Source organism: Microcaecilia unicolor, chromosome 7 (genome assembly GCF_901765095.1).
Source record: "Microcaecilia unicolor chromosome 7, aMicUni1.1, whole genome shotgun sequence".
NCBI classification, from domain to species: Eukaryota; Metazoa; Chordata; class Amphibia; order Gymnophiona; family Siphonopidae; genus Microcaecilia; species Microcaecilia unicolor.
Window position 1 is genome coordinate 137,534,391 of NC_044037.1, and position 19,992 is coordinate 137,554,382.

The 19,992-nt window shown below is 44.6% G+C and overlaps 1 protein-coding gene across 1 annotated transcript in view; it reads right to left on the reverse strand.

Annotated features, from left to right (window-relative positions):
- The window catches only part of DNAJB11 (DnaJ heat shock protein family (Hsp40) member B11), a gene marked incomplete in the record, with an annotated part of 406,113 nt that overhangs the window by 295,253 nt on the left and 90,868 nt on the right, over positions 1-19,992 (reverse strand). Inside the window, 1 exon segment of the mRNA XM_030209526.1 lies at positions 4,118-4,215. Coding sequence (XP_030065386.1) covers positions 4,118-4,215 — 98 coding nt within the window.

A 19,992-nucleotide genomic window follows, 5' to 3' on the forward strand; every position in this document is an offset into this window, starting at 1 on the left:
TCTCACTAGATAACCAAGCGAAATCTACAATAAAGAAAATGTTTCACTCAATGTGGAAACTCAAACGCATGAAACCATTCCTCCCGAATCAACTTATGCATCCAGTTTTTCCTATTTAAGCGCACAACTATGGAACACACTGCCAAAAGTCGTAAAAACAACGTATGACCACCTAAATTTCTGGAAATCACTAAAATCAAACCTGTTTAAGAAGGCATACCCCACCGACCCAACATTAAAGCCTGAATACCTGCAACACAACGAAACCTAAACTCGTAATGGACATAACTTAATTCTTCCTCTCTTAAGATCCCCTAATGTGTCTATCACACATGAACCTTATTATACCACAATATCACCTTGTATTTGTTCATACCGGAATTGGCGAACGCCGATATGGTACTATGTAAGCCACATTGAGCCTGCAAATAGGTGGGAAAATGTGGGATACAAATGTAACAAATAAATAAACTCCAACCGAATGGAACAAAATACTAGTACACAGCACAGGAAGACGACGCTCACTCCAACAAGTGGAAGAGCCCAATCGTCACCAAAACAACAATGCAGTGGCCAAACAACCAACAACATGAAACCACACATGAATACCACAACAGCAAAACAGGCAGACCACATAGACAACTACAAACTGTTAAAAACACCAACATTAAACACAACACGTATGTCCCGATACAGATAGGTTACATAAATGTGAGATCGGAAGTAAATAAGACAACACCTCTAAGAGACTGGATAGAAACGTAACAACTCGGACTACTGCTCATAACTGAAACATGGCTGCACCTTGAGTATGACCCTACACTACTAGACCTATGTCCACCAGGATACAAAATAATACATATCAACAGAACCAAAAGAAGGGAAAGAAGCATTGCAATAACATACAAATTCTCCTTCACAGCAGAACCTGTCGCTAAACACATATCCTCAACAATCAAAATCCTGGCATGCAAAATCACTGACAAAACACTAACTGACCAACTATGATTCACATTATTCTACTGCTCTCCAGGAAGCTGGACAAATGCCCAAGATGATTTCACGGACTTCGTATCAAACATCTGCACCAATCACCCAAATGTACTACTAATAGGTGACATAACCTGCACCTAGAAAAACAAAATGACACAAACACCAGAACACTAATGAACTTCATAAACCAATGGAACTTCACAACAGCACGAGGAGTCTCATCGCACACAAAAGATCCCAACACACATTCACAACCGGAGGAAAAATATTAAACCACACATTCTGGACAACAATAAATGAACTCAACGACATACCACCCAAGGATAAACACTTCATGAGAAACTTGGATAAACAAGTGAAAACACATCAAACAAAATAGATAGAACCACTCAAAACAAAAACAAAAATCAAAAAACAATCACGTCCCTGGTTTAATGACAAACTACTACACATGAAGAAACTCTGTAGGAAATTAGAAAGAGCATGGGCCAAAAACAGACAGATGCAAACAAAACCATATGGAGAAAAGCCATAAGAACATACACAAAACAGCATACAGTACATATATGAACCTCGACCAGACCAATATGAAAAAACTATTCGAACAACTGAAAACCCAGAACATATTAGCAACAACTGAAACACCACCAACTGCAGATGAGCTTGCACAATACTTCATAAACAAAACAACAAAACAAGATCAAACCTTGCAAAAGAACAAATAAACGTAACAGGCTGCGAAACACATGACAACCACACCTCAAAAGACAGAATATGGACCACATTCAAACCAACTAGACACAGTAAAAACACTATTGACAAAATACGCGCATGCATACTGCCTACTTGACAAATGCCCCAACTACATGATGAAAAACTACATGATGAAAAACCCACCAGACTGGTTCACTGAGTACCTCACCAAACACATCACATACATGTTTGAAAGAGGTCAATTTTCAACAAAGGCAAAATAGTACTCACACATATCCCCAAAAACTCTATCAGCAAAATCAGCGATATCTGTAATTTGTGATACCACTGGTAGCCTCAATACCACTACTGACCAAAATGATGAAAGGTCTAGTAACATAGCAACTAATGGAATACTTGACAAAATTCTCAATTCTTCATAAATACCAATCAGATTTCAGACCACAGCACAGCACTGAAATGGTCAAAACCACCCTGATAACAAAACAGAAGTGCCAAGGACAATTCGACTTGTCAAGTGCGTTTGACCTGGTAGACCACACCACACTAACGACACTGCTCCACAACATTGGAATCAGCAGTGCAGTGGCAACATGGTTCAACAGCTTCCTAAAGACCAGATCATACATTGTAAAGATATCCAACCAAACATCAGCCTCATGGATCTCTGAGTGCCAGGTACAACACAGGGATCGCAAATATCACCAATACTGTTCAATGTAAGGATGGCGCCACTAGGGAAAAAAAAACTGGAATTAATGGGTTTCAACCCATTTATGTATGCGGATGAGGTCACCATCTTCATACCTTTCCAAAACAATATCACAAACATACAGGAGAAAAAAAACAAACAAAAAGGATTAGACAATAGAAGAATGGGCAACAACTTTCAAACACAAACTGAACAGAGACAAAACCAAATTCCTAGTACTATCCCAGTCCACACATCCCCACATCCTACCAAAAATTCACAAATCAACTAACAACAAACATACCACATTGAAACACAACTTAAAATACTAGGAATCATTCTCGACAAACACCGGACAATCAAATATGAGCAGTAACATCAAAATGCTTTAGAACACTGGAAACCGAGAAGAATAAGAGACTATTTTCCTTGACAATCTTTCTGGATACTGGTCCAATCAAGGATACTATCGCAACTAGACTACTGCAATGCAGCATACATAGAGTGCAAGGAAAACACACTAAAATTGCTGCAAACTGTCCAAAACACAGCAACAACACTGATTTTCAAGAAATCAAAACACGAAAGAGCAACCCACTGCTTAAAACACTACATTGACTACCAGTCAAGGCAAGAATATTTTTCAAAACGAGCACCCTAATCTTCAAGATACTGTTCAGAATGGCTCCTGAATATATGCTTAGCATGATTGAACTATCTTCAAAAAATGCCAGGCAAGAAAACAAACTACCTACTCCTACATCTACCCAACTGCACAAACACCATCTACAAAAGTATTTACACAGCAGGATTTAGCTACCTGGGTTCCAAATGGTGGAACTCTATACCAAAAGCCATAAGAAGCATCACAAATCTCCTTCAATTCAGAAAAGAAATTAAAACCTTCCTCTTGAAAAAAATTCTACAGTTAATCACAAAGATATCATCACCTTCACTTCAAATCTACCTCTTCTAAAACTATACGAGTAAATAACACCAAAACTCTACAACTGAACATAAAGCTACCACTACCTTTTCCACTTCAAATCTATCTCTTCAAAAACTCTATGAATAACCACACAAACTATAGATGCTCTCCCCACACTGCACAACAATATTGTAACTCCACCAAAATGTAAACTGTAAGCCACTTTGAACAAAAACTTGCTTTTGGATAATAGTGGGATACAAGAATGCATGCATGCATAAATAAATAAATCACTACTGCCCAGGTGGGCGCCCATCCAGACATTAGACAAACTTTCTCCATTTATGAGCACTAGATCCAGAGCCATCCCTTTCCTCGTGGATTCTGACACCATTTGTCTGAGCAGAGCGCTTTGAAGAGCACCCACGATCTTTCTACTTCTGATTCTGCAGTTGGGACATTCCAATCTGCATCAGGAAAGTTTAAGTCTCCCAGTAAGAGCACCTCGTCTTTCAGTCCCAATTTATGAATATCTGCAACCAGATCTTTGTCCAGCTTCTCAGTTTGTGCTGGAGGCCTATAGATGACACTTGTGTTATAGAGGTTCCATCTTCCCTTTCAAGCTGATCCATAATACTTCCTCCATTCCCCAGTTCCCCCGTATTTCAACTGCTCTAACATTGTATTTTCATATAGAGCACCACTCCCCCTCTCCTTCAGCCATCTCTATCCTTTCTAAAAAGTCCCTCCCTCATCTTCCATCTCTTTATACCAAGTTCTCAGCTACTCACTGTGAGAAGATGTCTCCATGGGAGCTGTGGTGTCCATCCTTTAAGCCTTCTTCCCCATACACATCATACTGCTTCCTCTTCTCCTCATCTGATAACACCTGCACAGGCAGCAAAGAAAGCAAGGAGGATACATTAACAGGAACCAGAACAATGAGTATAAATAGGATATTGCACTGCCTGAGCAGAATTTAGGATTTGATCAAAACCCACCACCAGCACTTCTTGGCTGGAAATTAAGGGACACATTAAGAAAGGGACAGCACAGTGGTATATTTTCAACATCAATCTAAATTTGATACCCAGATTCTGTGGTTGAGAGTGCCTTTACAATCATTAAGCAGCTGTGATGGTTAAAGAGAAAAAGAACTCAATGCAGACAAAACACAATGTCTCATTCTCTCGTCACAACACAACAAGTACAAACCCACTAATTTAAATATTCCTATCCTTACCCTTCCTGTCTCAGAAACTCTGAAAATTCTAGGAGTTACAATTGATCGAAACCTTACATTAGAAAACCATACGAAAAACACAACAAAAATGTTTCATTCAATGTGGAAACTCAAAAGAATTAAATCTTTCTTCCCAAGAGAAGCATTTTGCAGACTGGTACAATCATTGGTACTATGCCAGCTAGACTACTGCAATGCTATCAATGCCGGGTGCAAAGAACAGATTATTAAAAAAACTCCAAACTGCACAAAACACTGCAGCCAGACTCATATTTGACAAAATTAAATATGAAAACGGCAGTCCCTTACGAGAAAAACTACACTGGCTTCCATTAAGAGAACACATTGCATTCAAGGTTTGTACCCTGATTCATAATATCATACACGGTGAAGCTCCGGGATATATGTCAGACCTCATTGACCTACCAACCAAGAACTCTACTAGCTCATCACGTAAGTTTCTGAATCTCCACTATCCCAACTGTAAGGGACTGAAATACAAATTAACATATGAATCTAGCTTCTCATACATAGGCACGCAACTTTGGAATGAATTATCAAAATCCATAAAAATAACCCATGACATAGTGAATTTCCATAAATTATTGAAAACCTATCTATTCAAGAAAGCATACAATAACAACTCAACCTAAATGCCAATTAACAAGATTGTACAGTGGACCTATACAAAATTTATTCTTTATTTCTTATTGTTTATGCTAAATTACCTTGATATGTAGTTTAATATTCCTAATTGTTCAAGTTAATTTTTCACGAACAAAGTTTAACCTAATACCTTTCAGTTCTTGTCATATGATGAACTTTCCTTACCTATAACCTAATCCACTCTGTCTCCTCTACCCTAACTATTATTTCTTTTCTCCGGAACTGGTATCACCATTTACGGAACTATGTAAGCCACATTGAGCCTGCAATTGAGCCTGCAAATAGGTGGGAAAATGTGGGTTACAAATGTTATAAATAAATAAATATTTAAACTTACACATGTAACCATATTCAAGGAAAAAGATATGCGAGTAACAAAGCCCAGCACAGAAAGAAAACAATTATGAAAAATTCTATTAAAAAAAGAATAATGCTGGAAAAAAAAGTTAAAAGAGGAGCAGACCATATGAAAAACACAGTCTTTGCTATTTCAAGGAGGTCGCCCGACATGGCCATAGTTTTGCCAAACAGCTGCCTCATGGACAGATGAATACTGTTAGCACACATTCAGTTAATGTTAATAAAGAACATATACATAAAAGCATAAAGAATAAACTATTAAAATGAATATAAGAACATATATATAAATATCTCATAACAATTTAATCTATATCAAATTTCACATTTTAAACAGTAGTTTATAAAAACACAAGGATAACAAGTACAACACCTCTATTCTCTTTATCGTCAACTTACTATTTCTCATTCCACGGTCGCGACAAGCTCAACACCCACTGCTGAGGTCCTTTCTACATGTTTCATTAAAAATAAATAAATAAGAGGAAGTGACGTTACCATCTAAAATGGAGGCTTAAACAAGAGGCTCCGTTGGGGCTATGTGGTATCCAGCGATTCCCCAGGCACTGACAGGCTATTAGGTGAGAATATATTGAAGGGTGAGAAGATGTGAGATTGTGCAGCTGAGGATAAATGAGCTGTGAAGAAGGGACAGAGAGCAGAGTTCCTCCTCTCCTACCTGGTGGGGGTCAGACAGGCTCTGCTTGAGAAGGCGGGAAGCAGCGTGAGCTAACACTGAGCCAGGACATCTGTGTTACGAGGGATTCCTGGGCTGCTGAGAGACTGGGGGCTCGTGTGAAGATTTCAGCACATTTGGAGAATATCGTGGAGGACACAGAGAGCTGCAGCTGCCTGTCGGGAGCCCAGTACAGTATTTGCCCAGGAGTCTCTTATGTGAAGGGCTGCATTCCTCGCTACCTCAGGAGCCCTGTGATCTGTGAGTTTCATACATTGTGTCTCCCTTCTTTGCTATGAAGTGACTGTGTGGAGGAGGATTGACTGACAGGGTCTTTTACACCGGGCTGTAACAGGCAGACTTGGAGAATAAAAGCAGTTTATGTACTGGGATTGAGCTCACGCTGTGATAATTAACTGCTAGCCTGCAGCATATGATACATCTTTAAGGAAGAAAGTGAGTTGCCGGAGTGGTGACATGTGACATTGGAAGCTAACTCCTGACCTGGTATCTGCAGGATAATTTTGTTTGCATTAAAAAATGGATTGCTGGGAGGAAATGACGTCACGATCAAAGGTGGCGGTCTGAACTAGGAGCACCGCTGGGGCTGATAGTTGTTGGCACTACAAACTTGCTCATACAGTGAGAGACGGATCGAGAACGACAGAGTACGCCTCCAGGCTATGCCACCCAAAAAAATCCTTGAGCGATTCCAATATACACCGGAGCATCGCGAAAAGTGAACGAAGGGAGAGTGGGGCCGGAGCTGCGAGGATCCAAGATGGCGACTGCATACGCCCCACAGGAACACACGGTACGGAGCGAGGAACCTGCAGAGGCTGCAAGTATGTTGCAATCGGACGTAGCAGGGCTGCTTCAAGACTTAAAATCTGACTTTGCCCTCAAAGACATCAGAGTGGAGATGCATGAATTGGGGTCCCGAGTGGGCGAAGTAGAAGGGGGGATGGTGACCCTTCAATCGGAGGTGGACTCTATGCGGAGGAAGGCAACTGAGGAACAGGAGGAGTTGGGCCGGCTCAGGGAGCAAATTGAAGACCTAGAGAATAGGTCTCAGCGGAACAATTTAAGATTTAAAAGTATCCCTGAGCTAGATATTTTTTCCAACTGTGAGGCTGTTATAAAAGAACTATGCCAGCATATTTTGGCCTCGGGGTCGGACACCCACCCCCCGGAGATACGCATTAAACGTGCGCATCGAGCACAGGGACCCCGCAGAGATTCAAACCAGAGGGATATGGTTGTCTGCTTTCTAGACTTTCCCATAAAAGAACTAATCCTGAAACAGGCCCGGTTGAGCAAAGAAATTACCTGGAAGAATTAAAAAAATAGGGGTCTTTCAGGATTTGGCACGCACAACGCTGATGAAGCGTGGATCATTCAGAGAAGTTACTGGATTTATGCGTACTAAGGGGATCAAATACAGATGGTTGTTCCCCTTTGCAGTTTGGATTACAGTAGACGGAAAATCCTGCAAGGTTACAACGCCGGAGGAAGTGTGGTCGGCGTTGCGGGCCATGGGATGTCAAGATGTACCGGTGCAGAATCAGGAATCGCGAACTCAAGCGGCTCCTAGGAGAGATTCAGCGTGGCAAGTGGTGGTGGAGCGAGGAAAGAAGAGGGACAAGCAGGCTTCCTAAAGTGGGGGCAGCTGAGACATTACGGACACATGGGTTGTTACCGCTTTGCTACACTGGACAATAGAGCAAACCGGGACTCGAAAGGACAGCTGGTTAGCATGCTTGATGTGGAGTTTGGGGCAAGTCACTTGGTTGCTTTGAGAGTAATCGCTTTAACAGGTGGAACTATGCTACCCAAATTGGAGTGCGTCACGAGCGGCTGTTATACCTAATAGTGGTGTTGACTTCAAGCTGAACTGCGGAGGCTGGAGAGGAAGAGAGTGGAAGATCTGGTTTGCCAGAACGATGGGATGTTTCTGGGAGAGGAAGACATCCGGACTGTATGAGTGGCTCAGAAAGCACACATAGGACTTGTGCTGGCGCAGTTTGATGTTAGACAAGAGAGTTTTTTTTTTTTTTTTTTTTGGGGGGGGGGGAGGAAATAGAGGGTTAGAGTTGGGTAAGGAACAGACATGGGTAGGGGGGGATAGCCTGTGTTTAAGGGTTATAAGAGGAGTGAGGAGGGGAGTTTGTCTAATGATATATATGATCAAAGCCTCTGGAAACGTACGTTACTTTTCTTACTATGGCTGATCTTCTGGACCAGAGATCGGCAAAGGGAGGGGGGGAGTAGGGGGAGGGGTTGGGAGAGGGGAGGAGGGAAAGGGAAAGGAAAAAGGGGAGGGGTGAAGATGAGGGAAGGCGAGGGGAGGCGGGAGGGATCTGGGGAAACACTAACAGTAGGGTCCTGGAATGTGAATGGGCTTCACCATCAGGGGAAGCGGGGCCGAGTGTTTAAGGAATTGAATAGGTTAAAATGGGATGTGACGATGATGCAAGAGACACATCTGAGACCGAGAGACACGCGTTTATTGCGGCGCCGGCCCTTTAGAGAAGTACTGGTACATCAGGGACGGGAGGCCAGAAAGGTTGGGGGAGTAGCTATAATGGTGCGGCACACCTGTGGGCTAAGCATACAAGAAGAATTTCAGGACTCGAGTGGCCGATGTTTGGGGATTAGGGGACTTCTACAAGGTAAGGAGATCACATTTATTAATATTTATGCACCTAATGAAGGTCAGAAGCAATTTTTTGATTCTCTGAAGGAGGAAATCCAAGGTTTTATTAAAGGCCAAGTGATCATAGGGGGGGGGATTTCAATATTGCCCTAGACGCGGATTTGGATCATTCCATGGGAAGGAGGGGGGATTGGAAGCGCCGGTCGTAAGGCTTTGTTGAACTTTTTGAAGGAATGTGAGGTAGTGGATTGCTGGAGATTATTATATGGAACACAGAGAAATTACACCCATTATTCACATGCAGCACAGTCTTATGCGAGGTTAGACAGCTTGTGAGTACACCGCAACAGTTGGCATATGATAGAAGCAGCAGAAATAGAGACTTGTCAGGTCTCTGATCACGCTCCTATATGGATTAGGTTTAAGGGGCTGGGGGGTAGGCAGAGGGGGAGCCTATGGAGGCTCAACGAGACTCTATTGGGAGATGAAACAGTGAGGGAGGATATCAGGAGGGCGATACAGGAATTTTATCAACTTAATGATAATGGTGAGGTTAATGATAGATCCTTATGGGACGCTATGAAAGCAGTGGTTAGAGGAGTTTTTATTAAATGGGGTGCACGGAGAAAAAGAGAAAGAGGTCAGAAATCCTTGGAGTTACGAGCTCACCTAGTGCAACTGGAAAAACAACATAAGAGGCAACCCACAAAAAAGTTGGGGGAGGAGCTTACAGCAGTAAGGGGAGCATTGGCACAATTGCAAATGATAGAGATTGAATATATGCAAACCAAGCTGAAACAGCAGACCTTTGAGTTTGCTAATAAATCAAGCGCTTTTCTGGCACGTCGGTTGCGAGCGAGGCGAGTGAAGACACTTATTCAAAGGCTGAGAGATGGTAAGGGGGGTTGGCATTATGCAGATGTGGATATATCTAGAAGCTTTGAGACATATTATGAAGAATTGTATAAGAAGGGGGAGGATATGAGTAGGGGGAAAATAGGACAATTTTTAGATCAGCTACAGCTCCCGTGTCTAAGTGAAGCTGAGCGAGTACGATTGGGAGAACCGATAAGATGGGGGGGAAGTATATGGGGTAATTAAGAACCTCCCGAATGGGAAGGCCCCGGGATTGGATGGTTACACCGCTCGTTTTTTTTAAGTGTTATGCGGAGGAGTTGGGGCCCCAGCTTATCAGGCTAGGAAATGGAGTATTGGAGGGAAGGGGGATCTCGAATTCAATGATGGAAGCAGGGATCTCTTTGTTGCTTAAGGCAGGAAAGGATCCCACTGTATGTGGCTCCTATAGACCCATTTCACTTTTAAATGTTGACGTAAAGATACTGGCCAAGGTGTGGGCCTACAGGTTGGGACGGGTCCTACCAAAGTTGATAGGGGATGACCAGTCGGGGTTTATCCCGGGTCGACAGGTGGGTGACAACATTCGCTGTACCCTCCACTTGCAATCGGAAGCGCAGAAGAGACTCCCAGGGGCAATACTGTTAACACTAGATGCCGAAAAAGCGTTTGACAGGGTTGACTGGGTGTTTCTGAAAGAGGTTATGCAGCGTATGGGTCTTGGGGATAATTTCTGCAGGTGGATAGCAGCCTTGTATGCGGCGCCGAAGGCCTGTATACAGATCAATGGCCAGTATACCTCCTTTTTTGCTATTGAACGTGGAACCAGGCAGGGCTGCCCCCTGTCGCCCCTATTGTTTGATATATATATAGAGCCCTTGGCAGAGAGGTTACGTGGCCATCCGGAGTTTCGGGGTTTCACAGTGGGGAAGAGGGAACATCGCATGGCACTGTATGCGGATGATCTGTTGCTTTATGTGACAGATCCAGGGAAAACGTTGGAGGTGGTGGTGGATGTCCTAGGGGAATTTGAACAGTATGAGGGGTTGCGGATTAATATGGAGAAATGCGAAATATTAGGCATTTCAGTCTCCCAGGAAGAAGAAAACTGTTTGAAGCAGAGGTTTGCTTTTAAGTGGGCCGGAAGTCATATTAGGTATCTGGGGGTTTGTATTCCTAGAGATCTGGTTAGAGTCTATGGACTTAATTATGGCAAAATAGTGGAGTGCATTAGAATTGAATTATCACGGTGGAAAGGGTTGTAGCTGTCGTGGTGGGGGAGGATGGCGGTAATAAGGATGAACGTCTTGCCTAGGCTGTTGTTTCTGTTTCAGTGTTTGCCGGTGGCGGTCCCCAAGCGGGAGATGCAGCAATTACAACGCCAGATATTGCAATTTGTATGGGACGGAAAACATCCCTGGTTAGCGGGAAGGGTGATATGGGGAGAGATTGAAAGAGGGGGTAGAGCAATGCCTCGGCTTCAGTGGTATTATCAGGCTGCTCAGGTCAAGATGGTGCTGGAGTGGGAAGGGAGCAGGCTTAAGCCAACAGGTCAAGTGGAACAATCGTACTTCCCACATAGGGGTTTAAAATCGTTACTATGGACCACTGAGGGGGTGTTGGCGGGCGTGGATAACCCATATCTTAGGCACAATTTGACTGTATGGGAGGAGTTTCGGAGGAAGTGGGGACAGGGAGATGGGGTCTCCACTAGGGCGGGGATAAGATGGGAGCCGAAGTTCGGAGAGGGGAAGGATAATCGGGTTTTTGTGCGATAGGATCACTTGGGCCTTTCGAGTTTTCGAGATGTGCTCCAAGGGGCCCAGATTAAGAGCTTTGAGGAATTGAGGTTACAATATGGACTCCCTGAAGGAGATCATTTTTCTTACTTACAGATTTAAGTATTTTATGGGAGTGATGGGATGGAGGGGGGGCAGCCCTCAGGATAAGGAGAGCTTGGAGAATTTATGGGGTATATTACGGAGGGTGCCTAGATCCATTTCGGTGCTATACAAATTTATGAGAGGCAGTGACCCTGCCCCCTTTCGCTTCAAGGGAGCATGGGAATCAGACTTAAATTGCTGCTTCAATGATCAGGAATGGGAGAGGATATGTGGGGAGGTTCAAAAGGCCTCCACGTGCGCTCTAGTGCAAGAGAATGCATACAAGGTGCTATCGAGGTGGTATTACACTCCTGAGAGAATTAGGGGTATGTACCCTAATGCTTCTGACCGGTGTTGGAGATGTGGTAAAGACAAGGGCTCATTTCTGCACATTTGGTGGTCCTGCCCCTGGTTGATACCGTTTTGGGAGGCAGTGATGAAAGCATTGGTAAGAATGTTTGGAGATTCCATGGTGTGCAGTCCATAGGTGTGCTTGCTGGGGATGTATAATGACAGTGACTCATGGGAACGGAGCAAAATGTTATGTTGGGGTCTGGCGGCAGCAAAATGCCTGATAGCTCGGAAGTGGCGAGTTACTGGCCCTCCTTCCTTGGGGGATTGGAAAGCAAAATTAGAACAACTGATAGCTATGGAACGCTTAACGGCATACCGTAGAGATGGGGAGCTACGGCGCAAGAGAGGATGGTCTCAACTGCAAGAATGGGTGGGGACAATCAAACTTTGATAGGAACGGGTGATAGTTGGGGAGGGGGGAGGAAGGAAGGGAGGGAAGGGGGTGGTAGGGAAGGGAGGAACGGAAGAGGAGGGCTAGAGGGGGAAGTGAGGCAATTATATGCTTGAACAAATTTAAGGGGGTAGGACAAAGCTGAGGGTGTAGACCCTTGTTTATAGTGATTGGGAGTTGATAGTTCAATTTTCACCATAAAGGTGACTGGGTTGTTGTTTTGTTTTGTTCTTTTCTGTTATATTATATGGAAGTCCAATATTTTAGGTCAACTTGGCATTATCTGTACTGTCCTGAATGTTGCAAGTTACTTCATTAATAAAAATATTTAAAGTGAAAAATAAATAAATAAATAAATAAATAAACAAACTTACTTAAGCCTTTCCATTCCATGTCTGCTCCCTCTCTGCCTGCCCTGTTATCTCTCTCCATTGTACTCCACATTAATACTTCCTCTTGGACTTCTTTCCAGCCTCAGACCCTTTTCTCTTTGACTAGAGTCTTATTGACGATAAAACCTAATTTCTGTCCTATCCCTCCATCATGGCTAAAGAATCCTGAGCTTCATCTTCTTCCCATGCACCTTTCCATAAGTAATCTTAGTATGTCCTCGGATCAATTTCCACATCTCTGGAAACAGGCAGTGGTCCACCTTATCTTAAAGAAGCCTAATTTATTTGTATTTATTCATACTTGTATACCACAATTATCCAAAAACAAGTTGGCTTACATTTAACAGTTGTTAGGCGAGTCACGTGATGCTAGGCAGAGGGTAGGACGCCGCAGGGCAGAGATCAGAGGCCCCTAAGATAAAATCTACCCTTGGACAGCACGAGAGGCGATTTGGAAACCCACGAACAGAACAAATAAAGGAACTAATTTGGTGCACCTGTGATGACCTCCAAAACACAGAGAAAAGACGGAGCACGAGGGCGAGCTGGGGACGGTAAGATGGTGGACCCTGGCCCCTCGGGAGAAACTGTAAGCTCCGTTTGGGCGGCTGAAATTGCAGCTGAGGTCTCGCAGCTGCTGGAGACCTCTGTGGACTTAAAACTGCAAAAGATTGCTGAAAAGTTGGATGCGGTAGATGGTAAAATAGAGGGGCTGCGCACAGATATGGCAAGATATCAGCAAAGACTGTCTGATATAGAAGACCGTTGCACGCAGCTGGCCAGCCAGCATGAGGAATGGCGGAAAAAGTTTGAGCAAGTAGAGCAGAAGCTAGAAGATCTTGAGAACCGGGCGAGATGGAATAACCTCCGGTTGGTTGGATTTCCTGAGTCCCTACGAGAGGTTGATTTAAGGGAGTTCCTGGAATCCTGGCTGCCCAAAGCACTGAATTTGCAGGCTCTGGAAAAGACCTTAAAAATAGAGAGAGCACATCGTTTGGGCCAGCTAAGGCAAGCAGCAGGACATCCCAGGGTAGTAATATGTAAATCCTTAATTACTCCCATAAACAAGAGATTCTGAGAGCCTGGAGGCAGACGGGGAAAGTTGCATATGAACGGCACATCATTTTATGCTTTCAAGATTTCTCTGCGGCTGTGGCATTACAACAGAAGCAATATGGAGAAGCGTGCTCAGAGCTGTTTAAGAAGAAAGTTAGATTTGCCTTACTGTATCCAGTGCGGCTGCGAGTGCAGCAGGATGGCAAGCTTCGATTTTTCAGCTCACCGACCGAAGCCCTAAAATTTGCCAAACAGTTAGATGGCGGCGTGGAAGTCGCAGCAAAAGAACAGGAGCGCTGATCATGGTGAGAGCCAGCAGAAAGAAAGCTACCTAGAAGGAACTGAGAGGGAAGCTCAGAGTCTGCAAGGAATCATTCTACGGACAGTAAAAGAGAGTGCATTTGTCTTTCTCCCTGTTTTAAAGTGAAAGATATGAGGGTCACTGATTGATTGTGAGGGGGGGGGGGCCTTATTTTGTTAATGTTAAGAATATAAGTGCAAACGTGTGGGGATAAAATTATAGAAGTATAGGAACGGTCCTTTTAAAAGCATGGCTAACTGTGGTACTTGGGGGATGGGGTTTGCTAATGTTTCAAGATTATAGTTGTGCTGTAAGGGAGGGGGCGGGGCGGAAACGTGGCAAGTTCTCTAGACAGGACGCAGATCTGTTTCTTGGGGGGGGGGTAAGAGGGGAGGGTGATGACAAGGGGGGGAGGAAGAGGGGTTTTGTTTGTTGTTGTGGTTTTTATTGGTTTCTGCTCTTCTCTCTTTCCTTAGGGATCGTTGTCCAGCAGCAGTGGTGGAGATGGGGGTGGGCACCCAAGGGCTGGGGGGTGTGTTCCCAAGGCTGTAAAAGTAGAGGCTGGCTATACAATAAGATAAGAGAGGGGACTAGGTCATTTTAAGTTTGTTTCCTGGAATGAGGGGGGAGTTTCGTCACCCATAAAGCGGAAAAAACTTTTACAAGCTTTGAACCGCCATGCAGCAGATATAGTATTTTTGCAGGAGACGCATCTGTCAGCTGCAGAGCATGCCAAATTCCAACAAGGATGGGTGGGAGGAGCGATAGGCTCCCCGGCTTGCAATAAAAAGGCAGGGGTATTAATACTTTTCCGTAAGGGGCTGCATCTTTCCATTAAAGGGGTAAAGAGGAGTGCAGAAGGCAGATATGTATTAGTGGAGGTGGAATTGGGGGGGTTTTACATATGTACTCTGCAATGTCTATGCACTGAATACTTTTGACAAAAAATTTTATAGGGAGATTTTGGCATTGTTGGCTCCATACCAAGGGGGTAATATAATTTTAGGTGGGGATTTTAACATAGTTTATAACCCATTGGTAGACAAAAGTAGCGGGAGAGGACAAGGTCAGGCTTATTATGAAAGAGGCCTGCCTTTCTTGTGCTCTACACTAAACTTGGTAGATGTGTGGAGAATTTTACACCCAACATGCAGAGATTATACTCATCTATCAAGAGCGCACTCAACCATGTCCCATATTGATTATATTTTTCTCTCAGATACTTTATTTTCAAAGGTGATTGAGGCGGAGATAGGCCCATGTGAGATTTCAGCTCATTCTCTACTTTGGGTGATCTTGGAACAAACAGGGGGAGAAAGTAAGGGAGGAGGATGGAGGAGGAGTGGATGAGTGGCCTAGTGGTTAGGGTGGTGGACTTTGGTCCTGGGGAACTGAGGAACTGAGTTCGATTCCCAGCACAGGCAGCTCCTTGTGACTCTGGGCAAGTCACTTAACCCTCCATTGCCTGCCGCATTGAGCCTGCCATGAGTGGGAAAGCGCGGGTTACAAATGTAACAAAAATAAAATAAATAAATTTCCGCTGGAGCTTTACATGGATACGAAGTTTCAGGCATTTCTGAGAGAAAAATGGAGAGAATTTGCGGTCCACAACAGGATGCATGTGGAACAGGCCAGTTTGTACTGGGAGACAGCAAAGGCTGTCCTCAGAGGTGAGATCATTGCTTATAGGGCGTGGATTAAGAAAAGACGAGATCAAGAGATTTTAAGATTGGAACGCGAGGTGAGGAATTAGCATATAAAGTTCGGGGTAAATCCGACGGAAGAGCAGAAGTTAGCATACTTGGCATCTCAGAGAGAATTAAATGAACTACTGCATGAACGAGTTCAAAAATCGCAACAATATTATAAGCATCAGTTGTACATGTACGGAAACAAGGCAGGGAGCTTGCTAGGGTGCTTAGCTAGAGGGAAGAAAGGGCCGAGCAGAATTTTACAGGTAAAGGACCAGGCAGGTAACATGTTTAAATCTCCGCAGGATATAGTGGCAGGGTTTCAGAGGTATTACAAGGAGTTGTATGGGGAACAGAGGGACCTGATAACGGATAGCATGATGTTTTTAGAGAATGTAGAGACCCCGTTGATTTCCTCGGCCCAGGCAAAACTCCTCAACGCACCTATAGTGGAGGGTGAGTTGATGCTGGTGTTACAGCAGAGTGATATACACAAAGCACCGGGCCCAGATGGATATGGTGTGGCTTTTTATAAAATGTTACAGGAGCTGGTGACTCCCCCCCTTTTGAAGTTGTTTAACTCCCTGGCCAATTCAGAGCCCGCATTGGACACCTTCAATATAGCTAAAGTGATAGTGTTACTGAAACCGGGGAAAAACCCAGAGGAGATGGGGGCCTATCGGCCAATCTCTTTGCTAAATAGTGACATTAAATTATATGCAAAAAGTTTGGCTAATAAGCTGGCGAGGGTGCTTCCAGACTTGATAGCATCACCGCAAGTAGGTTTTGTGAGAGGACGGGCGGTGGTCAGTAATTTGAGGGCGATTATAGCCTCCTTGGAGAAAGTGGGGGAGCGGAAAGTGCCTTCTCTGCTGATCAGTTTTGACGCAGAGAAGGTATTTGACAGAGTTGCATGGCGCTTCATGTTTGCGGTCTTACAGAAGGTGGGAATTGAGGGATTTTTCAGGGATGCAGTGAAAGCCCTTTATTTGAACCCGCAGGCTTACATCTGGGTTAATGGAGAGAGATCTGAGGTATTCTTGATAAGGCGGGGCACAAGACAGGGGTGCCCTTTATCCCCGCTACTGTTCATTCTTACATTGGATCCCTTGATACGAGCAATAGAGTCCCACCCTGAGGTGATGGGAGTGAGCTAGGGCAAGTCTACGTTCAAGGTTTCTGCATTTGCAGACGATATTCTAGTTCATCTAACGCATCCTAAGAAGTCCCTGGCGGCGCTGTTAGAATTATTTCATGAGTACGGGGATTACGCGGGTTTTAAAATCAATGTAACCAAATCCCTAGCTCTAACGGCTTCAGACGAAGTAAGACGTGAATGGGGGGAGTATTTTCCACTGAGATAGGCTCAAAAACATATCACGTATTTGGGGGTACAGATAGCTATGCAGACTTCAGATTTTTATCATCTAAATCTCACTCGCTTGCTGGATAACATGAGAGTTAGGTTGCGAAAATGGGCGGAGCTGCCGCTCATGCTCCATGGGCGAATACAACTGTTTCATATGGTGGAATTCCCCAGATGGCTTTACACGTTTCAGGTGTTGCCACTGCGACTCCAGGGGGGGGACGTGAGGCGATTCTATAAACACCTGCGAGTTTTCCTCTGGGGGGGGAGGAAGCCTAAGCTCCCCATGGACTTAATGTTAGGATCTTGGAGGGAGGGGGGTATAGGGGTACCAGATATTAAGCGCTATAACCAAGCATGTATTATGCGGCACTTAGGGGACTGGTTGTTGGACAGGCAAGACTATACGCCCAGGCAGTTAGAAAGGGAATTTTTTCATCCATATCATTTATATTTTTTATTACAGGGTCCGAGGCAAGCGTTACCAGTGACATTTAAGAATAGTCTGTTGTTGGGACCCCTGAGGAGGGCCTGGAAGGATCTAACTAGAACTTGGGGATTATCAGCGGTGAATACGGACCTCATGCCACTGCAGGGTAACCCATTATTTTCCCCTGGCTCAGAGAACCCAGTATTTCGTAGTTGGGCCTCATTGGGCATTACACGATTGGAACATGTTCTGGGTACAAGAGGAGGGTTACTGAGTTTGGGTGCATTGGGGGTAGGGATCGATATCAGACATGAATTTGCGTATCAGCAATTGGAGTATTATGTGCGGACCCTCAACATCGAACAGCTGAATAGTGGGCATGGGAGAAAGCTCAGAGAGTTCTTCAACGCAGTCCCGGGGGACAGGCTTTCAATTTCGGGAATATACCGGATTTTGTGGGAGAAAGGATTAGTAAAGGACGTGAGTGCAATTGAGGCACGCTGGGCACACGATTTGCAGAGACCCCAATTCCACCTAGACTATAAAAAGTTGGTGGCCCGTGTCCCGGCCATATCGATCAATGCAGCTCTCAGAGAATGCCATTATAGAATTTTGTATAGAGCATATATGTCCAAGGCCCAAGTATTCAAGATGGGGGGGTGCCAGACCCCCCTATGCTCTAAGTGCCAACAGACAGAGGGGACATTCTTTCATTACCTCTGGGACTGTCCCCTAGTGCAGAACTATTGGAGGCAGATCTTTAAGTATCTGGAGGGACTATTGCAAGCTAGGATTCCCATGTCCCCTTCAGGGTTATTATTAGACAAATTTGAATTATTTGGCTATCAACGAAGGGGTGCCCGGCTTTTTATACGTAAAGCCTGTGTCCTAGGTAAAAAGTTGATCTTGAATAGGTGGCTTAGCGTTGATCCTCCAGATTTTTGGTATTAACATAGTAACATAGTAGATGATGGCAGAAAAAGACCTGCATGGTCCATCCAGTCTGCCCAAGACAAACTCATATGTGTATACCTTACCTTGAATTTGTACCTGTCCTTTTCAGGGCACAGACCATATAAGTCTGCCCAGCAGTATTTCCCTCCTCCCAACCACCAGACCCGCCTCCCATCACCGGCTCTGGTACAGACCGTACAAGTCTGCCCTCCCCTATCCTCTCCTCCCAATCACCACCCCCTCTTCCCCCCACCTGCTCCGCCACCCAATTTCAGCTAAGCTTCTGAGGATCCATTCCTTCTGCACAGGATTCCTCTATGCATATCCCACACATGTTTGAACTCCGTTACCGTTTTCATCTCCACCACCTCCCGCAGGAGGGCATTCCAAGCGTCCACCACCCTCTCCGTGAAAAAATACTTCCTGACATCTTTCCTGAGTCTGCCCCCCTTCAATCTCATTTCATGTCCTCTCGTTCTACCGCCTTCCCATCTCCGGAAAAGACTTGTTTGCGGATTAATACCTTTCAAATATTTGAACGTCTGTATCATATCACCCCTGTTCCTCCTTTCCTCCAGGGTGTACATGTTCAGGTCAGCAAGCCTCTCTTCATACGTCTTGGAACGTAAATCCCATACCATCCTCGTAGCTTTTCTTTGCACCACTTCCATTTTTTTAACATCCTTCGCAAGGTACAGCCTCCAAAACTGAACACAGTACTCCAGGTGGGGCCTCACCAACGTCTTATACAGGGGCATTAAAACCTCCTTTCTTGTGCTGGTCACTCCTCTCTCTATACAGCCTAGCAATCTTCTAGCTATGGCCACCGCCTTGTCGCACTGTTTCGTCGCCTTCAGGTCCTCAGATACTATCACCCCAAGATCCCTCTCTCCCCGTCTGTGCCTATCAGACTCTCCCCGCCTAACACATACGTCTCCCTTGGATTTCTACCCCCTAAGTGCATCACTTTGCATTTCTTCGCATTGAATTTTAATTGCCAAACGTTAGACCATTCTTCTAGCTTCTTCAACTCCATGATCTTTTGCTGCATGAGCGTCGGGCAATGGGACCCTCCCCAAAGGCGAGAGAGCGATTTATGAGAATCTGGCGGGGGTATATACAATCATTGTCGGCTAGGGCACGAAGTTTAGTATTAAATGGTATGTAAGGAAGGAAAGAAGAAGAGCAGGTAGTGGTTTTTGTTTTTTCTTTCTCTTGGGGGGGGGCGGGGCGGAAGGTGGGATCGGTAAGGGAGTAGGGGGCAGGGAGAGAAGTCTGGTATGTTCGGGTAGGGTGTGGTAGAGGGCAGTAGGGGCTGTTTAATTTTTGTGTGGGGTGGGCATGTTTTGATGGGACAGTTAAGTGGAATGTTTGCATTATAAAGATACTGATTCT